Source organism: Arachis hypogaea, chromosome 13, assembly GCF_003086295.3.
Source record: "Arachis hypogaea cultivar Tifrunner chromosome 13, arahy.Tifrunner.gnm2.J5K5, whole genome shotgun sequence".
Classification (NCBI taxonomy): Eukaryota; Viridiplantae; Streptophyta; class Magnoliopsida; order Fabales; family Fabaceae; genus Arachis; species Arachis hypogaea.
Genome location: NC_092048.1, coordinates 38,197,107 through 38,212,818, shown reverse-complemented (window position 1 = coordinate 38,212,818; position 15,712 = coordinate 38,197,107). Strand labels below are relative to the sequence as shown.

At 35.3% G+C, this 15,712-nt stretch overlaps 1 protein-coding gene across 3 annotated transcripts; it reads left to right on the top strand.

The window, feature by feature from the left end:
• The first annotated feature begins 3,520 nt into the window (after window positions 1–3,520).
• LOC112738138 (protein CASP) lies at window positions 3,521–11,827 on the top strand. Of its 3 annotated transcripts, none has more exons than XR_011869638.1 (19): window positions 3,521–3,914; window positions 5,641–5,751; window positions 5,915–6,093; window positions 6,235–6,384; window positions 6,490–6,578; window positions 6,760–6,869; window positions 7,472–7,566; window positions 7,673–7,728; window positions 8,094–8,259; window positions 8,444–8,536; window positions 8,637–8,765; window positions 9,036–9,155; window positions 9,287–9,373; window positions 9,907–10,014; window positions 10,181–10,324; window positions 10,434–10,800; window positions 10,880–10,959; window positions 11,163–11,255; window positions 11,336–11,561. XR_011869638.1 is itself a non-coding variant. In XM_025788451.3 (19 exons), the coding sequence occupies exons 1-19, from the start codon at window positions 3,830–3,832 to the stop codon at window positions 11,394–11,396; spliced, it is 2,058 nt and encodes a 685-aa protein (XP_025644236.1). In that variant the 5' UTR covers window positions 3,521–3,829; the 3' UTR covers window positions 11,397–11,827. The 3 variants fall into 3 exon arrangements, 2 of the variants coding, with proteins under 2 accessions (XP_025644236.1, XP_025644237.1); XM_025788451.3 differs by having other exon boundaries at window positions 10,434–10,535; window positions 11,336–11,827; XM_025788452.3 differs by having other exon boundaries at window positions 5,915–6,149; window positions 10,434–10,535; window positions 11,336–11,827.
• Window positions 11,828–15,712: the final 3,885 nt, after the last annotated feature.

Sequence of the window (15,712 nt, the reverse complement as noted above, 5' to 3'; positions counted from 1 at the left end):
CTAACACCTAAACCCTAAACCCTACATCCTAAAACCTAAACCCTAAATCCTAAACCCTGAACCCGAACCCTGAACTCTGAACTCTGAACCCTGAACGCTAAATCCTAAACCCTAAACCCTGAACCTGAACCCTGAACACTGAACTCTGAACCCTGAATGCTAAACCATAAACCCTGAACCCTGAACCCTACCATAAACCCTAAACCCTAAAACCCTGAACACTGAACCCTAAACCCTCAACCATGAACACGGTGAACCGAAATTAATACACGGGGCGAACCGAAAGTTTGAAACACACTGAACCCCTGTACACTGAACCCATAAACCTTAAACCCTAAAACCCTAAACCCTGAAACTTTATCGTCATTCTTTTTTTGTTGTTGCTATTGTATTTTTTTTTTTGTCTTTTCCTCCTTTTCTCTCTGGTAAAGAAGCAGTAGAAGGTGAGGAAGAAGAGTTTTGAATAGTGTAGAATGAACCAAACACAGTACTCATGGTGAGCCGAACACAGTACTCATAGTGAACCGAACATAGTACTCATGGTGAACCGAACACAATACAATTGTATAGTACTAAGTGAACGAAACATAATTCATTATATAAAATCAAATTCAAACAGCTTTCTGCAGAATGAACCGAACACAGTACACATGGTGAACCGGACACGGTACTCATGGTGAAACAATTGTATAGTATTGAGTGAACGAAACATAATCCATTATATAAAATCGAATTCAAATAACTCTGCCTACAATTTACATATTATTAATTCAATTCAATTCAATTCAGTACACCTCCGTCCATTTAATTCAATTCAAATTAGCAATTGTATTCCATTCAATTCAATTCAAATTGAATAATCCAAATTTTGTCAGTTTGATTCGTTTCAGAAGAGTAATCCAAATCGCTCTCCTGATTTGAAGTTGAGTTATTTATTGTTTCGATTCAGAAGTGTAGATCGAAGAAGAAAACAAAGAAGAATAGGAAGAAGATAAATGCAACCAGATCAAAATAAGAAAACGAGAAGATGAACGCGACCAGAGGAGAACGACGAAGGCAATACAGATTAATAAGGAAGAACGCGAGCAGAGAAGGAGAAGAAGAAGAAGGAGGAGGAGGAGGAGGTTTACTTTGCAGCAGAATGTTTATGTTGAGCAAAACTTTAGGTTGCAGCACGCTATATGTAGCGCGTGTATGACAAACGAGTAAGGGGTGGGGGACGTGCGTGTAGAAAAAAGTTACTTGATTAACAACCATGTAAAAAATACATGGATACAGAGCTTTTCCGTTTTTTTTATTTTAAAAAGTCAAATAACAATTCATTCAATTCAAACAAAAAACTTTATAGGATTTGCCTTACTAAATCAGTTTTATCGTCTATACCTATTTATAAGATGCAAGTAAGCCTTTTTCCATCAGGTGTGTGCTCTAACATTGATAAAGTTTACTAGAAATTTCATTTGGTGTGGTAGTCATAATCACAGGGGTCTTCATTTAGCATCTTGGAGAATTTTGACGACTCCAAAAAAGTTTGGGGGTCTTGCCTTGCGGGAGTCGCGGTTGGTCAATTTTTCTTTGTTAGGAAAGCTAGTTTGGCAAATTTTGATGAATCAAGAGAAGTTGTGGGTCAAAATTATGCTTCAAAAATTCCTCCGGAATAGAAACCTTTTTGCGGTTAAAGCAATGGGTTCTTCATCATATATATGGAAGTCTACTGTGAACACAGCTTCCGTATTAAAGGAAGGGTTTGTTTGGGAAGTGGGGGCTCTCTCTAAGAATTTATGGTTTGACTCTTGGTTGCACTCTGGGCTAGTAGAGGGCGAGGGTTGAATTTCTTGATATTTGTGAAGCTGCTTTGACCATTGAAGATGTTTACCTTGATGGAGTTTGGCATTTGGAGAGGATTTACTCTTTTATTCCTGGGGACTTAAGGGAAGACATTCTTAGTTTAGTACATATTTCGGCTTCTGGTTGTGATTTGGGTTGGAGTTGGGAGCACACTCTTTACTCTGCTAAACAAGGATATTTATGGTTAATTCAGAATAAGTTGAATTGGGATAGGAATATCAATTGGCTTTGGCTTTGGAAGGTGCAGGTCCCAGAGAAGGTGAGGTTCCTAGTGTGGTTTTGCCTTCATGATGTTGTACTAACTCAATATTTGTGTTTTCGGCGACATCTCTCTTCCTCATCCTTATGTACACGTTGCAATCAACTTCCTGAGACAATTCTTCATTGTTTTAAGGATTGTGAAGTGGTGCGATCAGTTTGGGTTTCTCTAGGTTTTTCTAATGTGAGTTTCTTTGGCTCTCACGAGGTGCACGATTGGTTCAAGTATGACCTCCTCAATGAAGGTTGTTCCAAATTTGCAGCTATAATATGGTCAATTTGGCAAGACAGAAATCTTGGTATTTTTCAGGGAGTTTTTGGATCTTCTAGGTCAATTGCATACACGGCTTGCAGGTGGATGGTGGATTTCGATTATACAACTCAAAATCGAGTGTGTTGCATCCAGGGATTAAAATCTCTATCTTGGTCTCCGCCAGAATCTGGTGCTTGGAAGTTAAATTGAGATGGAAGTGTGAACTTGGGGGATGATTGTGCTGGTTTTGGGTGGGTAATTCGCAATAGCTCGAGTCAATGGGTAATGGGATGCTTAGTAAATTCCTTTGGATCTAGTGTCATCAGGATGGAGTTGTGGAGTATATGGAAAGGTTTGGCTTGGGCTTGGGAGGCGGGTCTTAAGCTTGTTGTGTGTGAGACAGATTGCGTAACAGCTTTTGAACTAGTGACTGGTTGGCAAGTTCTACTCTGGCATCTTGAAAAAGAAGTGATACAGCTGATCTTTGAGTTGAAGTTAAGAAAGGATTCAGATGTTCGTTTTGAGCTTATCCCAAGAAATAAGCTAATGTTGTGGCATATCAGTTAGCTAAGATGGGATCTGGAGGAAGCGAAGCTGATGAGGTTAACCTTTGACACCAGCCACCAGAAGTAGTTTGTCCTCTCTTGTTGTTGGGAACTTGATTTCTTTTCCTTTTCTTTTATGCTTTTTTGTTTTTTTTTTATTTTTGATTGGTCACCAAAAAACAAAAAATTTTATAATATTAAATTGTGCTACATATAAAAACTACTGATTTTTCAACGGGAGATTTGACTTTTATAACCCATCTGAAGGTTGGGTCGGCACACCCATTAGAAAGCTGGTATTGCCACCAAAAAGAAAAGAAGAAGCAAACCGAATCAAATCCTAAACCTTAAACCAAATAATAATCCCGCTACGTTACCAACAGCATTTTTGCCAACTTCTGCCAATTCTGATTTATAACGGTATTTAATGGAAGTATTTTTGTGGATGTGTCTAATAAAAGTGTCTTTATAGATGTATTTTCTAGATGTGTCTCTTTATACATGTGTTTAAAATATAATAATTAATTATTGTTGGTAATAAGTTAGTAGATAGCATATTGGTACCGTATACTTTTTCAAAAAATAAATAAATAAATAAAACAAACCGAACGGAACCGACCAAACCCACCGAACTGCGTATTTCGGTTCCAAGTTCCAACTGCACTTTTTGTTACTACTTACTACTGCTATTCCATTTCTAAGTGTTCGTTCTTCCTCGGCAACAGATACAATTGAGAAGAAACTAAGAAAGTGAGGGAGGCTATTGAATGTCCATACAGAGTGCACTACCGGCTTACCGCCATAATTAGTCTCGTGCTCCTACCAGTCCAGTGAGAGATAAATTAGGATCATTCAACTTCAGATTCGATTGATCGATAATTTGGTGAAAAGAGAAGTGCGAAGACTAAGAAGTGAGAAGTTAGAAATGGAGGGTGCACCTCTGCAAGGTGGATCTCAGAGAGGAAATAAAGCCAACTCTCCAATCTCCGTCGTCTCCGCCTTCTGGAAAGGTATCCTAATATTCACTCATTCAATTCCTCTTTCTGCAGCTCCAATTCCACTTTCCAGCTCTTCATTCAATTCATCTATTTAATTATCATCATGATTGTTTTCTTATTGTTAATTTATACTTTTATATGTTAATCGCCTACAACAGACTAATAATTATACACTAAACTGGGTCATGACTTCATGTTCTTAGCTCTGATCATTTTCTTAATGCATAATTTTCGTTTGAATAGGTAGAACTAACCATTTTGAGTGAACTTTGATTCGCTCATTTCTATGCTATTTATGCATGCCAAACACCGATTCGTAATTGAACAACAGCGTTAACTTCTGAACTAATATATATTAATTACGTCCATAGTTATGATGGTGTTGTACTTCAGAAACACACCTATTTTTTATTTTGAACCTTTACGCTGTAAGTATGAAAAAGCCCTGATGTGGAATGGAATTTTTTAATCCTCCCCTTTCCCCCGAACCAAATTGTTGAGTGTGCATTGAGATGTAAGAACGTGTAAGGAACGGGTTAAAGGAGAAAAATGTGTGGTGATGACGATTAGTGGAAGGGTCTAGATTGACATGTGGGGATGGTATGGGAAATGGACACAATCAGTAATTACATCATGCTATGCAAAGAAAAAAGAAATTGTGATGTATACTGTAAATTGTCCAATCCACACAAACATGAGTTAGCGACTTAGGTTAGTGACGTCGTTTCTCTCATTTTGATACTTTTTATGGTGGAAACTCACATGCAGTTGTCTTCATGTGAAGTTGATAGTTGAAAACTATTAGATGACAATTTAGTTAAACATGTCAAATTATCTAATAGTTTTCAATTATGAACTTCACATGAAGACAACTATATGCGAGTCTCCACTATTTTTTATTTGAATAGTTGGAACCTCTAACCAGCCTGATTGAATTCTAGTGCACTCATCTTTAAATTGTTCATGCCATGCACCATATTATTTGTTCTTTGTGGGAAAATTCTGCATCATGTAAATCTTGGTAATTTCACAAAAAAATGAAGAGATAATGACTTAATCGTCTTCATCAATTGTTTGGAACACTTTAACTTTAGAATAAAGCAGGGGCGGAGCTAGAAATTTTTTTGGGAGGGACGAACATGAAAACTATAAGTTAAGAAGAGAGAAAAATTGAAAATTAAAAGGAAACTAAACTAAAAAATTAAAGGTTTGGGAGGGGCCATTGCCCCCCTTCCCACAAACGTGGCTCCGCCACTGGAATAAAGTAAATTACAATCAAAATGAAAGGAGGTTTACTAATTCTGTGAAAAGAAGTTCCAATATGAACTGAATTCTTATACTAGTATTGCTCCAAACAAATTTCATACAGTAATAATTTCCTTTCTAGAATGTTACTTTTGTCACCCTTCCAGTTCTTTTGTTTATTCAGAGATGGTATTAAAAAGAAAGGTAGTAGTTACCAGCTACTCATTTATCAGGCTACCAAAGAATATTGACATGGTTGAGATTACTTTATAGAACATGAAACACAGTAAAGGTAGCACGACAGTTTTCTGTGTTTTCCGTTGCTATTTTAAACTTTCCTTCGGGATTCTTAATCTCTTGATATCATGCCGCAATGTCTGAATTACTTATTTTAATGCAAAACTATATTTGTACCTAAAATCACAATGCAAAAACTTATGGGTGCCATGATTTTACCTTGAACTTTTTTTTCTTTGGGGGAGGGGGGTTGCAGATTTTGACTTGGAAAAGGAGAAATCGATTTTGGATGAACAAGGGCTTCGTATTGCTGAAAACCAGGAAAACAGTCAGAAAAATAGGCGTAAGCTTGCGGAAAGCACTAGAGGTATGCATCATGCATGTTTAAACCGATATTTTGACATTAAGGTGAAATGATACCCCTTCTGTCATGTTCATCATGACTTTATTCTTTTCAATGATTTATTGTCTGGCCTAGTGCCTACTAAAGACAATATTGTCTTACGCATCTTAAATTATGCTGCATACAGATTTTAAGAAAGCTCCAACTGAGGAGAAATTGGGTTTGTTTAATACATTGCTTAAGGGCTACCAAGAAGAGGTTGATAATCTTACAAAGAGAGCAAAGTTTGGAGAAAATGCTTTCCTTAACATCTATCAAAAGATCTATGAAGCTCCTGATCCTTACCCATCTATTGCATCAGTTGCTGTGAGTTCTAGAAATGCTTCTAAGAACTTCTGGCTAAGCTTGCTAGCACTGTATACGTATGAAATCCGTGTTATCCATATTCATATACTTGAATATTTTCTATTTGAGTGTTTATGGAAATTCATCTATATATTTGCACAGGAGCAAGATCTCAAACTGTCTGAGCTAGAATCTGAGAACCGAAAAATGAAAGTTGAGCTTGAGGAATTCAGAACAGAGGCAACTCACTTGAAGAATCAGCAGGCCACAATACGAAGGCTTGAAGAGCGAAATCGGCAATTGGAGCAGCAGGTTATTGATGCTCGTGCTCTTGTGTATATGTTGCAACATTTATAGTCTCTGTTGCTTTTTGGACATTAGCACCTGGTGTTGAACTTATAAATTTTGGTGTGTCAGATGGAAGAGAAAGTAAAAGAAATTGTGGAGATCAAGCAACGCAGTCTAGCGGAAGAGAACCAGAAAACATTAGAAGTTTTAAAAGAAAGGTAACTTCTGGTTTTCTGCCAGAAATTGTTTGTTTGTTTAGTTTAATACATGAGAATGCTGCATGTTGATATGACATTTGTTTGGCCTTCCTGCTCTGAACTTTGACTGCTCCTTTTGAATTGGAGGCATTCTTTCTCTATCTTGTTATTGCTTACTTAGATTAATGATTCTTGTATACAGGGAACAGTTATTGCAAGATCAGCTGCAGAGTGCTAAAGAAAGTGTTTCCAATATGCAGAAACTACATGAACTTGCCCAAAATCAGCTGTTTGAACTCCGTGCTCAATCTGGTAATCAACTAGTTGTCATCAATTCATCAATTCTGGTCATACACTAATTATTTAAAAATCTGTAACTTACCATTATTCTGTTATTATAATCTAATATCAGCACATTTGTCTATCTCTTTGCTTGTTGAAATTGTGATATGTTAAGTATCTAAGGAAAGTAGGAAACCATACCTTAAAAGCTGGCTGATAAGGGGGAAGAACCACTCTCCTTATATATAACATCAAGCATCCCATATACACCGCCCCTGAGAGCCGACGTCCACAGCGGCTTCACTCTATCGACACTGACCCAACGGTAGCCACTTTGGTGCCGGCTATCAGTATTTGGTATTCACCTTATTCCAGCCTATAGGTAGCCCTTTCCATGGCACCAACAACCTGGATTTGATACCATTGTTAAGTATCTAAGGAAAGTGGGAAACCACACCTTAAAAGCTAGCTGATAAGGGGGAAGAACCACTCTCCTTATATACAACATCAAGCATCCCATACTACCCGATGTAGAACTTTGAGCACCCCATAATACCCAAGTCCCTAACATGATACTTCAAGGATTATTCTATGTTGAATGAACTGACCTTTTGTGTTCTTGAAATTTTTAGAGGAAGAGAGGGCAGCTAAGCAATCAGAGGTTAATCTCCTCATGGATGAGGTTGACCGAGCACAAACAATGCTTTTTAGTTTAGAGAGAGAGAAGGTGCAATTCACAAGCTTTATTTGGAAATCAAATGTCATTTTTTGGTGTTCATGTGTCACAAACTTCATTGATGTGTCTAATCCATGATCCGTCTATGTCTGTGTAGGGGGTTCTCCGATCCCAGTTACAAACAGCAAATGAAAATACAGAAATGAGGAATAGGTATAGAAATATTTCAGTCCTTGTCTTTTCAGATAAATGATATTCTGGCACCCGATGACCCAAAGTAAACAAGCAAGCAACTTGTGAAATGAATAGTGCAGATTACAGCATCCAAATTGTTCAGAAAGAAACCTTTTCCTGTTTTGGAGTTAAACAAAATTGTTTTTAGCCAATACTATCCATCAATCCAACACCCTTTCAATTCAAAATTTTATTAAGGTACAAAAGATGGTCAACTTGTTTCCTACAAAATATGGACACTTACATGATGATATAATGCCAGTCTTCTCATATCATTCCATTTTGCTTCCTGTTTCATTTTCATTGTCTTGTGGCCTTCAAATTACTCTTGGTTGTTGTTGCAGAGATAATTTGGACTCAAATAGTGCACTTGAAAACTCTTTAATTGCCAAAGAGAAGTTAATATCTGAATTGAACATGGAGCTACACAATATTGAAACAACCTTGTCAAAAGAACGAGAAGAGCACATGAATGACATAAAGAAATTTACTGCAATGCTCAACGAAAAGGTGATGTTTATTATGCTAAAAATTATAAAGATTACACTAATCTGATATTTTAACAAGTTGAAGCTCACTCATCAGTATGCACTTTTCTTCTAAGGTGATGAGAAATCATTGCCCTTGAGTTACCTAAATGCAAGGTCACGCTATTCCTTTGTGGGATGCATGATGGTCTCTTTTATTTATACAGGAAGCTACTCTGGAGGCAATGAAGAGAGATCTTCAGGCAAGGCCAACAGAAAAGATGGTTGATGATTTGCGTAAGAAAGTGAAGATTTTGCAGGTGGTTTTATTGTTCTTTCTAATGGCCTTTTATGTAACCTCTCATTTTGGATACCTAGCTTTGCACTATCTATATGACTAATATGGGCATACACATTCAGGCAGTGGGTTATAATTCAATTGAGGCTGAAGACTGGGAAGTGGCTACCAGTGGGGAGGAGATGAGCAAGATGGAATCTCTTCTTCTTGATAAGAACCGTAAAATGGAACATGAGCTAACACAGTTGAAGGTATGAATATCACTTTTTTTTTTTACATGACATCCAATCCCATCTAGAAACTGATGTTAGTCAAAGAGTCAATGAACTGTCATAATATGGACTTTTTTGGGTGTAATTTCCGGGAAAGCTAGAACCATTATATTTTGTACCTTGTCCACGTTAATGGGATCGGCAACATTTCATTTGCTTTACAAAACTGTTCTCCGAGATGATATGTGGGTGTGATTGCTGTCCATGTATTCATTTCGAATGTTAGATTACATTATATACTCTTTTCAGGTCAAACTTTCAGAGAAATCATCTTCACTAGAGACGGCACAAGAGAAGATAAAAGAATTTACGGAAAAGATTAATGAACAACAAAAACTGATACAGAAGTTGGAAGATGATATTTCGAAGGTTTGGAACAATTGCAATTAAAATTTTAAAACCTCCTTTGCTATATTGACCACAATAATAGAAATTGAACCGCTTCATTTTGTCTCTTTTCTCTTTTCTGCTTTTTATAACTAGCTGTTCTGTTGGTACAGGGTTATAGTTCCAATCCAAAATATCATAAAGGAACTTTCCTCGATGATTGGGATCTATCAGAGGCTGGACGGGGGGAGGTGTCTGAGGTGAATTCCTGTTTACAGTTTTCTATTCTTATTGCATTTGCCTTAAATTTCTGAAGAGCATTCATCAATGGAATTAAAATATCATGATTTCAACAACTGTTAACATATTCTATTGTTGGGTTAACACTGCAATTCTCTTGTGGGGAAGCCTACTACTTTTACTTCTAAATAATGATCTTTGGCAGCATTGACAATTTTCTTCTTAGGAAGACTAACTAGTTCATATTAATGAGCTATGGAAAAAAACTTTGGAACCACATGATGTTCATATTAGGAGAAGTAAAATAGAGTATACAGAATGCATCTTAGTAAGAGACACAAGCATGTCTGATCTATCATTCAAAATAATGGGGGCTTGAAACGGATGAAATCTCAAGTGTTATTCTTTGACCTACTTAGTAGACAAGGCTAAGTAGTTACTTTTGTATTCAACAATTTTATAGCCAGTGATTTTGCACTTCCCTCCCCTTGCGTTATGTTGGATTTGTGTTCAAGACTTTTAAGATTTCTTATATTTGCTTCTGCTGCATCAGAGTTCAGATCAAAGACATGTATCCGTAGACCAAGATCAGAACACAATGCTTAAAGTGATCTGTAATCAAAGAGATCGATTTAGAGCACGCTTACGAGAGACAGAAGAGGTATACTCATAACTAATAGAGATTCATGTCTTTCTACTCCTCATTATTTCACATTATATTTCATCCAGATTTAGATTATGATGTTACGCCGTTATTTTACAATATGTCTCATCTACATTTGGATTATAATGTTACGTCAACTTGGTGAATCTTTCACATTTGATAGGAAATAAGGCAGTTGAAGGAGAAGATTGGGGCATTAATGGTGGAGCTGGAAAAGACGAAAGCAGATAATGTCAAATTATATGGGAAGATTCGTTATGTTCATGATTACAATACTGAGAAAGTGGTTTCCAGGGGTTCTAAGAAGGTTTTGTAAATTTCTCTCTCCACCCCAACACCTGCTCTCTCTCTTTTTTCCCGCTTTACAACTGAGTGCTTACCCTGAACTTCTGATTAGTATGTGATTTTTCGTTCAGTATGCAGAAGACCTTGAAAGTGGTTTCACTTCAGATGTTGAATCTAAATACAGGAAGATATACGAGGATGATATAAATCCCTTTGCTGCATTCTCAAAAAGAGTATGCCATTTCCTTTACATCTCTTAAGTGAAGCATTACTGATTCTTGCTCGGGAATCAATTACTTTTTCCCATCATTACGAATAATTTTAAGTTTGCATTTACTATTTAGTGTCACATATCAGAAGTAACTTTTATCAAAACTCCGATTTTAGATGATTTGAAAAGTAACTTTGTCTTCAGAACTGTATGTTAGTTAGGTTGGAAAATGATATCATGTCTAGTCATCAAGCCCAGGTCACCATTTTCTATAGTCTCAATTCTCGGTATATTTTACTTCTTTTCAATGAAATTTTATTATATTCTAGCAACAAGCTGATATATCAATCTTCTGCATGTAAATAGGAAAGGGATCAAAGATACAAGGAGCTGGGATTCAGGGACAGAATTACACTCAGCAGTGGACGCTTTCTTCTTGGTAACAAGTATGTTCCTGCCTAATTTCAGGCACACTACGATGTTTCTGTTTCTCCTGTTTAAATTATCTCTTAATCTGTTTTGTCATTGTTACTTTATGCAATGCATCCTACTTGATATAGTTCTTCAAAATGAATGGAGTATCATCAAGATGTGCCATTGATTTTCATGATTGTTTATGTGGGTTAGTTGATAAATAATTGTCTGGCAGGTATGCCCGGACTTTTGCATTCTTTTACACCATTGGATTGCATGTATTAGTCTTCACCTGTCTTTATCGAATGTCAGCTTTGAGCCATCTAAGGTATTTACCCGCTGCTAAATTCGTTGTCAAGGCTTTTGTATAGATGGATTTTCACTAACTACTATTTTCCTTCCTTTCAGCCATGGCTCAGAGGAATCCCTGATTGGAGACAAAAACATTGATCTTCCACGCGGACACTAATGGGTATAGAGTCCATTCTCGCAGTTCAGTTGTCAGATGGGATGATAACAAATTGTCAATATTCAAATGGACATCGAATATATTGTACATATGACAGTCATGTTTTATTGTATTACAATATATTGATGCAATGAAATATAGTGGCGGTTGTAGCGTTGCTAGTAATAGACTTTAGAGCAGTGATATATCCTTAGATTGAACTACATGTGCTCAGAGAGGATTTTTTTCCCTCTCTTCCCATTGAGCTCGGGGAAAAACAAGAGAAGAAACGGATTTATTTTTATTTTCAATTTTCAAGTTTAGTAGTTAGGTGCACATTATGGTACAGATGTTTTATAGAGACTAGAATGAGACTCGCGCGATGCGCGGGGCGGTAAATTAATGATAGTATATAATAAATATTAAAAATTATTATATTTTGTAGAATTAAATTAAATGTGTAAACTAAAGTTAAATTTAAAAAGTATTTTATTTAAAATAATTTGTAATACAAAAGATTTGGATATTAGAGTTGTATGTATAAAATAACATTTTTATTTGGTGGTTTGATTTTTGTATTTGTTTTAGTTGATGAACTTAGTCTTCTTATGTGGCGCTCGTCCTCTTTTTTTTTGTATTGGTTGTTGTTAGAGTTGTTACTTTCCTCCTTTTTTTTGTATTGGTTGTTGTTAGAGTTGTTACTTTTTTCTTTGTGTATAGGTTCTTGTGAAGACATGTTCTTTATGAATTGTTGAGTTATATGCACTTTTTATTGTGTTGTTTGTTCCATCTTTGCAAGTATGTTCTTCTTCCGAATATGTGTCTTGAATTTGTATAGTTTTCTTTCTTCTTAATCTCTTGATGGGTATGTGATCTTCATCTAATGATATTAGTGTTGGCGAAGTTAGTTCCTATAATCAATGAATAATTTAAATTAGAAACAAAAATGATGTTTAAAATAACTAAAATAAGTGATTTTTTTTAGTATTACCTATTTTATTTGTTGTAATGAGTGTTGAGATTCAGTGTTTTTTGTTGTAACAAATGTCTTAGTAAGAGTGTATTGTTTAGAACTTTCTTTAAGATTAAAATCATTTACATTGACTTCAAATATAAGTGAGGTTGTACAAATTTTTTAATTGGGGTGGTGTTTCAATGTCATTACTTTTCTGGAGTGCCATTAGATTTGAATCAGTTGTACCCAATAATTTTTTGCTTCGCCATCAAATAGTACAAAAATTGTTGTACCACTTTAATCTGAAACCTTTAATTGAATTTTGAACCTAAAATAAGTATTGAGTTAGTAACTAATAATTTGATAGATGGGATTATGAAAAATATATAGAATTACCTTATTGTTGGATAGTGTGGTGTTTGATTACATATGCGACAAATGTAGTTATCTCCTTTTTCATATGCTTTCTTCTTACACTTTTCACATTCAACATAATTATCTCCATTGAGTAAGTTTGAGATAGTGTGTAGTTCGAAAATAAATTTTTTGTGTTAAATTTGATGTTATTTGAAGGAATAGTCATAAGAGATTTATATAAGTAGTTCAAATAGTATGGAATTTGAATATTTATAACGTAAAATTTACAGGGATGCTACACATCCATGTAACCAAGTTGGCCCAACACCAAAAAAATCCAATACCATTAAATGAAACGTAAAATACACGTGCCCAATACACAAGAAATCGCTTTTGCCCAATGCTTCTTCTCTTCTCCATCACGCTTCTTCTTCTTCTCTTCTTCTTCTTCTTCTTCTTCTTCTTCTTCTTCTTCTCACGCTCGTTTACGCACGGAGCGTCTTCTTCTTCTTCGCGTTCCTCCTCCTCCTCCTTCTCCTATTTTTTCGCGTTCCTTCTTCTTCACGTGTTTTCTCCTTATCGTCATTCTTTTTGTTGTTGCTGTTGCTGTATTTTTTTTTGTATTTTCCTCCTTCTCTCTCTGGTGAAGAAGCAGTAGAAGGTGAGGAAGAAGAGTTTTGAATAGTGGAGAATGAACCGAATATAGTACTCATGGTGAACCGAACACAGTACTCATGGTGAACCGAACATAGTACTCATGGTGAAACAATTGTATAGTATTGAGTGAACGAAACATAATCCATTATATAAAATCAAATTCAAACAGCTTTCTGCAGAATGAACCAAACACAGTACTCATGGTGAACCAAACACAATACTCATGGTGAACCAAATACAGTACTCATGGTGAAACAATTGTATAGTACTGAATGAACGAAACATAATCCATTATATAAAATCAAATTCAAATAACTCTGCCTACAATTTACATATTATCAATTCAATTCAGTTCAATTCAGTACACCTCCGTCCATTTAATTCAATTCAAATTAGCAATTGCATTCCATTCAATTCGATTCAAAATTGAATAATCCAAACTTTGTCAGTTTGATTCGTTTCATAAGAGTAATCCAAATCGCTCTCCATTCAACTGATTTGAAGTTGAGTTATTTATTGTTTCGATTCAGAAGTGCAGATCGAAGAAAAAAAGAAAGAAGAATAGGAAGAAGATAAATGAAACGTAACCAAATCGAAATAAGAAAACGAGAAGATAAACGCGACCAGAGGAGAACAACGAAGGCAATGCAGATCAATAAGGAAGAATGCGAGCAGAGAAGAAGAAGAAGTAGAAGAAGAAGGAGGAGGAGGAGGTTTATGTTGCAGCAGAAGGTTTACGTTGAGCAAAGCTTTAAGTTGCAGCATGTTATATGTAGCGCGTGTATAACAAACAAGTGAGGGGTGGAGAACGCGTGTGGAGAAAATTTCTTGGTTAACAACCATGTAAAAAATACATGGATGCAAAGCTTTTCCGTAAAATTTATTATGATTAATAATATTATTATGACATTTGTAATATGGATGTTTATTACATTGAATGAGTTATTTATAGAAATTAATAAATTAATTATTAGAATTATAAGTTTATTGTATTGTTTACAACGGTAAGATATAATAAATATAGAAATATGAATTTAATGTCTTTGTAAGTTACAAATTTGGTTAGACGCTTGACGCTATTAATTTCTAATTATTGTCGTTGGTAATTATTGTATTGTTTTTTGTATATTTTGTTTTTTTTTTGCTGATTTGGAAATAATAGATGATTTGGCAAAAATTGAGTAGTTGATTCTAAAATTTTGCCAAGTAAGCGATGTTGCTGACATGACATTAGTAGAAGAAGAAAGATGTCTTAAAAGTAATATGGATAAACTTATGTATCTACTTTTGTATATTAAGAATAGATTCCTTTGCTTTTGGAGATATGGCGACGCGTGTCCCATGTGGGATATTCCTGTCGATGCAGGTTGAGGCTTAGTGACAGCGGCACTTATACCCTCCAATTATGGCTCGGCTTGGCAATTTTTACGAGAAGGAATTCTATTTGTGGTTATGGGTTGGCTGGACTTTTTTGAAAGGTAGATTCAGTAGTGGATCTGGTTTCGGGCTGGGTGGGTGTTGGGGATGGATAGGGTTTCGGGTTGGGTGGGTGTTGGGGCTGGATAGGGTTAAAGGTGTGTTTGGAATTCACGTTGGAGAAGAGAGAAGTCTGTTTTCTATTTTTATGTTTGACAACTTTTTAGTGTGTATTTGGATTGCAATAAAATTGATTTTTGCAAACTTGATTTTGATTAAAAGTAAGTTTGTGTTAACGTGATTTATGTTTGGCAATCTTTATATCAAAATAGATTATAATAAAATAAATATTGTTTGGATTATATTACTCAAAATCATTTTTAAATAAAAAAATTACTAAAAAAAACATCAATTTAAATCATTTTTTTATATTACCCTATCATTTTACTTTAAATATTTGAATAAATCTTATTAATTCATTTTATAATAAAATTAATATTTACTTACTAAATTAAAGGAACATATAAAAGTTGACAAAATATATTTTAATACATAAAAACACTAAAAGGAGTACTATACATTTTAGAGAAAAGGACAAATAGGTCCCTGACCTTTTGTTCCGCGAACATTTTCGTCCCTAACCATTGAAAAATACTTTTAAGTCCATGACCTTCATAAAACTTGGACAGATCAGTCCCTGACGGAGGCATTTGGACGGATCAGTCCCCGACGGAGGCATTTGGACGGAGGGACTGATCCGTCCAAGTTTTGTGAAGGTCAAGGACTTAAAAGTATTTTTCAATGGTCAGAGACGAAAATGTCCGCGGGGCAAAAGGTCAGGGACCTATTTGTTATTTTCTCTACATTTTATAATGTCAAACAAAAAAAATATTCTATAATTTTTTAAGTACCGTTAGTATTCTTTAATTTAGTATCATTCTGGACTATAAAT